Source organism: Emiliania huxleyi (genome assembly GCF_000372725.1).
Source record: "Emiliania huxleyi CCMP1516 chromosome Unknown EMIHUscaffold_1236, whole genome shotgun sequence".
Taxonomy (NCBI): Eukaryota; Haptophyta; order Isochrysidales; family Noelaerhabdaceae; genus Emiliania; species Emiliania huxleyi.
In genome coordinates, this window is record NW_005201353.1 from 5,467 (window position 1) to 9,638 (window position 4,172).

At 62.9% G+C, this 4,172-nt stretch overlaps 2 protein-coding genes across 2 annotated transcripts in view; both read right to left on the reverse strand.

Moving 5' to 3' along the window:
• Positions 1-700, reverse strand: part of EMIHUDRAFT_252045 (hypothetical protein) — a gene marked incomplete at both ends in the record, with an annotated part of 2,149 nt that extends 1,449 nt beyond the window's left edge. Inside the window, 2 exons of the mRNA XM_005789951.1 lie at positions 230-325; positions 449-700. Of these exons, the coding sequence (XP_005790008.1) occupies positions 230-325; positions 449-700 (348 nt within the window). The remainder of the gene's footprint in view (positions 1-229; positions 326-448) is intronic.
• A 1,425-nt stretch (positions 701-2,125) lies between these two features.
• EMIHUDRAFT_252046 (hypothetical protein) lies at positions 2,126-2,683 on the reverse strand (the record flags this gene model as incomplete). Its single annotated transcript, XM_005789952.1, has 2 exons — positions 2,126-2,374; positions 2,615-2,683. The coding sequence occupies 2 exons, from the start codon at positions 2,681-2,683 to the stop codon at positions 2,126-2,128; spliced, it is 318 nt and encodes a 105-aa protein (XP_005790009.1).
• Positions 2,684-4,172: the final 1,489 nt, after the last annotated feature.

The following is a 4,172-nucleotide window of genomic DNA, read 5'->3' on the forward strand; positions in this document are numbered from 1 at the left end:
GCTCGAGCGGCGGAAGTAGCGACCACCAGCCCAACTCGGTGAGCGCGCGGCCACGGGGGGAATCGCCTGTGGGCGCAGCTTCGCTCCCGCCGGCGAGAAACGCGTCCGGGGCGAGCCATGGCGGCCCGGGAGCCATGGAGACGGGCGCCGCCGGCACGGCCCGCCGAGCCTTGCGCGAGGACGGCTTTGGGCGAGGCTGCCACGGAGGGGCGAGCGAGCTCAGATCCACTGCGACGGGGACAGCGCCCTCCGCGCCGCCGTGCCAGCCGGCTGCGACGCGCGCCATCGCCTCGCCGAGCCGTTGCGCGATGTCCCCGCTCAGACCCTCGCACACGCCGGCTCGCTGTGCACCACCGGGCGCCGCCGCGCTCGGCAGGGCGGCGGCGGCGGCGGCATTCGCAGAGGGCGGCGGCAGGTCGGCCTCCCTCAGAGCCGCGTCCGCCTCAACCTTCATCTCGGTGTTCATGCTGTGGACGATGCGGAGCCGCACGTCGACCTGCTGAGTGGCGTGCGTGATCGCCTCCACCTCTCCGCGCACCTCCTCGTCCGCGAGCACGGCGTCGAACGAGGCGGTCGCGAACGACTCGAAGGCAAAGGCGGACGTGCGACGGCCGGCGCGCTTGAGGTCGGCCTGCACCTTGGAGAGGGTGAGGCACTCGCTGTCGATGCGGTAGCGGCGGCGGACGGTCGGTCGGCTCATGTGCACGCACTTCTCTTTGGCTTGCGGCGGCAGAACGGCGCCGTCACAAAAGATTTTCGGGGAATGCCCGCTGGGGGGAGACAGAGCGTTATATTTGTGAAATTCTTTCTTCCAGACAGAGAGGCGATGCCGACAGGTCTCGCTCTCAGATGATAGGAGGGATGGGAGGACTCCGGCGGGGGAGGTCATTGGTGTCAGAGAGAGAGATTTTTAGGCTTCTCGCCCACCGCCGTTCTCAAGCTGCGCCGCCTCGCGCGCAAAGCCGCGCGCGGCAGCGTCGACCGCACGGCCTACTCGCCCAAGTACTCGCTTTCTTTTATGTCCCACCATGCAGAGCGCATCTCTCTCTCTGTTGTGCGAGGCGTGAACCGCGCCATTCGCTCTCACCTGGCAACCCTGTCTGCACGTCTCGCGCGCGCGTGAACAGGGCTCCAGGCCCCAAATGACGTGTGAGTGTTAGAGTTGTTTGGTGTCAGTGAGAGAGTTACTCAGAGAGAGTACATGTTGGGCTGTCCGAGGTTTTCCTCTCGCACCCCGTCGGTTTTCCTTTCCTTTTTTCTCTACAACACCCTCTGTTTTCCTCTCTATTTTCCGGGGGAAACTCCGTTAAAATCGTCATTTTTTGGGCTCTGAGCTGAGTCTGAGGCTGTTTTGGGGCCAAAATCAGCAAAATCGGCAAAATATCGGTATTTTGCGGGTATACTAACTCATGGTACATACCTGGAAAATACCCGGGGTAGTTTGCCGATTTCCTCAATTTTGCCTCAGATTTTACAAAAACAAAACTCTCTCTCAGATTTTGCCCCAGACCAGCTCTCAGACTCAGGGAAACTTGCGAGTTTCCCGAGGGAAACTCGAGAGAAACCGAATGGAGCACCAAACACCCTCTGTTTTCCCGAGAAATTTCCGGAAACGCAAAGTGCTGGAGACCCTCTGTTTTCCTTTTTGTTTGCCGGAAAACCTCGGACAGGCCAAGAGTACATGTAGCGAGAGTCAGAGAGACGAGAGGCGCACATAAGTCATAGGACCCGCCATACACAGCCATCACACAGAGAGGGACACGACTCGGCTGAGAACTGGGAAGCGTCTCGAGCGAGCTGACGACCCAAAATATGCAGAGAGGCGGTGTTTTTTATCTCTCTACACTCTATTCTCTATGTCGGCACATGTGCCTTACGAATTCAGATTCCGACCAGTGACGTTGGTTCTGTAAGGTAAGGTAAACTTATCCACACACACAAGGTAGGCGCGGCAAGGGGGGGCGACCCTCGCCAGACCCTGCGTCGCTCCTCCAGGCAGGGACGGGTGTTCTCTTGGATCTTGCGCAGCTGTCTGACGGCTCCGCCTCGCGCCCGCGCCGCCCGGCGAGGCTTCCCCGTTCCCGCCCGCCAGACTCGCACGCACCACTCGCACGCGTCACGAGACTCACGACATCAAGACGCTCAGCAGCTTCTGCTTGGCGATCTCGTACTCCTCCTGCGAAATCGCGCCGCCATCGAGGAGCACCTTGAACTGATGCAGGCGGATGAGCTCCAGCTCTGTGGGTATTTCATTCGGAGCTTGCGAGACGGGCTGCCCGAGGGGGAAGTTGCGCGTCGCCTCTTCGAAGCTTGGTGGGTGGAGCTCGTTTGCCTGATCCTGGTTGGACTCCTCACCGGCCTCGGCTGCCTCCGCCTCTGCCGCCACCCGCTTAGCCTCCGCCACCTCCGCCTCCGCTGCCACCCTTTCCGCCTCCGCCGCCTCTGCCGCCTCCACCACCCACTCAGCTTCCATCGCCTCCGCCGCCGCCTCCGCCCTCTCCGCCTCTGCCGCCACACGTACAGCTTCCGCCGCGTCCGCCGCCTCTGCTGCTGCGTCCGCGGCCTCCACTGCCGCTAAAGCAGCCGCTGCTGCTGCCCGATCTGCGTCGTCGACGAACGCGATTCCTTCGTCTTTCTTGATCGGAATGTCGAGAGCGACACGCTTGAAGATTAGCCGCGGCATGGCCTCGCCTAACGAGTCCCCGAGAGCGTGTCATCGCGGGGCAAAGCGATCGACTTGTTGATTTTTTTCAATTCCTCCCAAGACAGCGAGAAACACGCGTGGCACGAACGGGGCACAGGACGCGGCACCTCCACAGGTCGGACCTTTTAAGACAGCATTGTAGATCCCAGGCGCCAGGGCGAGAGGCGGATTTTTTCCATCCATACTCGAGTAGCTACGGGGCCCTACTGTGTGATCTGTGATCTGTGATCTGTGATCTGTGCACCCCCCACCGGGCGGCGGCGGTGGCGGCGGCGACGGCGGCGGAGCGGGCGGCAAGGCGGCCAAGGACCGCGAGCGGGTGCGCCCCGACCCTCCCACCCCCCCAGACTCCGACGCCGACTCGTCGGAGGACGACGACGTGGTCGAGATCGCTCGCGTGATGAAGGGGCTTCTGTTTCTGCGTTAGGTAGGCGGCGGCATGCGCGGAAGCAGACAGAGGCGGACAAGCAAGGCAACCGCGTTGTCGGCGGCACGCGTGGAAGCAGAAGCGGTCAACGCTAAGCGATCACACTTCCTAGGCGATGCTGATAGAGGCGCAACGACGCCCGCCCGACTGGGTGGCATACACTGACGGGTCGGAAGACCTAGGGAAAGCAGGGTGGGCCTATGCAGTACTCATCGGGGGCGACGCCATCGGCGATGAGGGCGCGTCGCTGACGAGCGAGGGCTACAGGCCAGTTGTCACTTCGTTCGGCTGCGCACCCAGCCTAACCTCGGAGTACGCGGCGGCATGCATGATGGGGCGGGTGACCCCCAAAACGAACAGACAGCTGGCGGAGCGCCTTCGTTCCCTCTGGCAACGCCTTCGCGCCAAACACACCGGGACTTGGAGGCATGTGGGGGGTCACAGCGGCAACAAATGTGGAACGACTACGTCGACGAGCTAGCTGCTCGCGGCAGGCAGGGTGACAGAGGCTCAAACGCTGCCGAGTGGGCAGACAACACCATCCCGACGGACACTCCCGACGAGGGAAGCAACGCGGAGAGGGAAGCGACAGCAGTACCATTGGACACGGAGCAACAGGCGGCGGCCAGGACTCGGAGAGGGAAGATGATAGCGACGCCGACTCTGGAACGCTGTGTTGCCCTTGAGCTAGTCCTTCCCCCGTCGCCTAGCCTCTGCGCGGTCTGGCGAACGCCTGTATGCCATGCGCGCGGACCACGCTTGCGTGGATACGTCGGGCGCCCACTGACCCAGAGATCAAAAACGCTCGGCCCTGGCCCGGTGCACCGGGGTGCACGTGGGTGAGCAGCCTGCCTGAGCTCCCCCCGACCACCCTTTCTTCGGCGAACTCCGCCGGCCATGCCCCCGAGGGGCGAGGGTCGCAGCCAGCGCCCGGGCGGATGAGCCAGCGGAGGTGATTAGTTAGGAGCTCGATCTCTGACTCGCTATGTGAGTGTTCGCGCGCGCCTCTGAGTGACGAATCGCTGTGGATTGATCAAGACT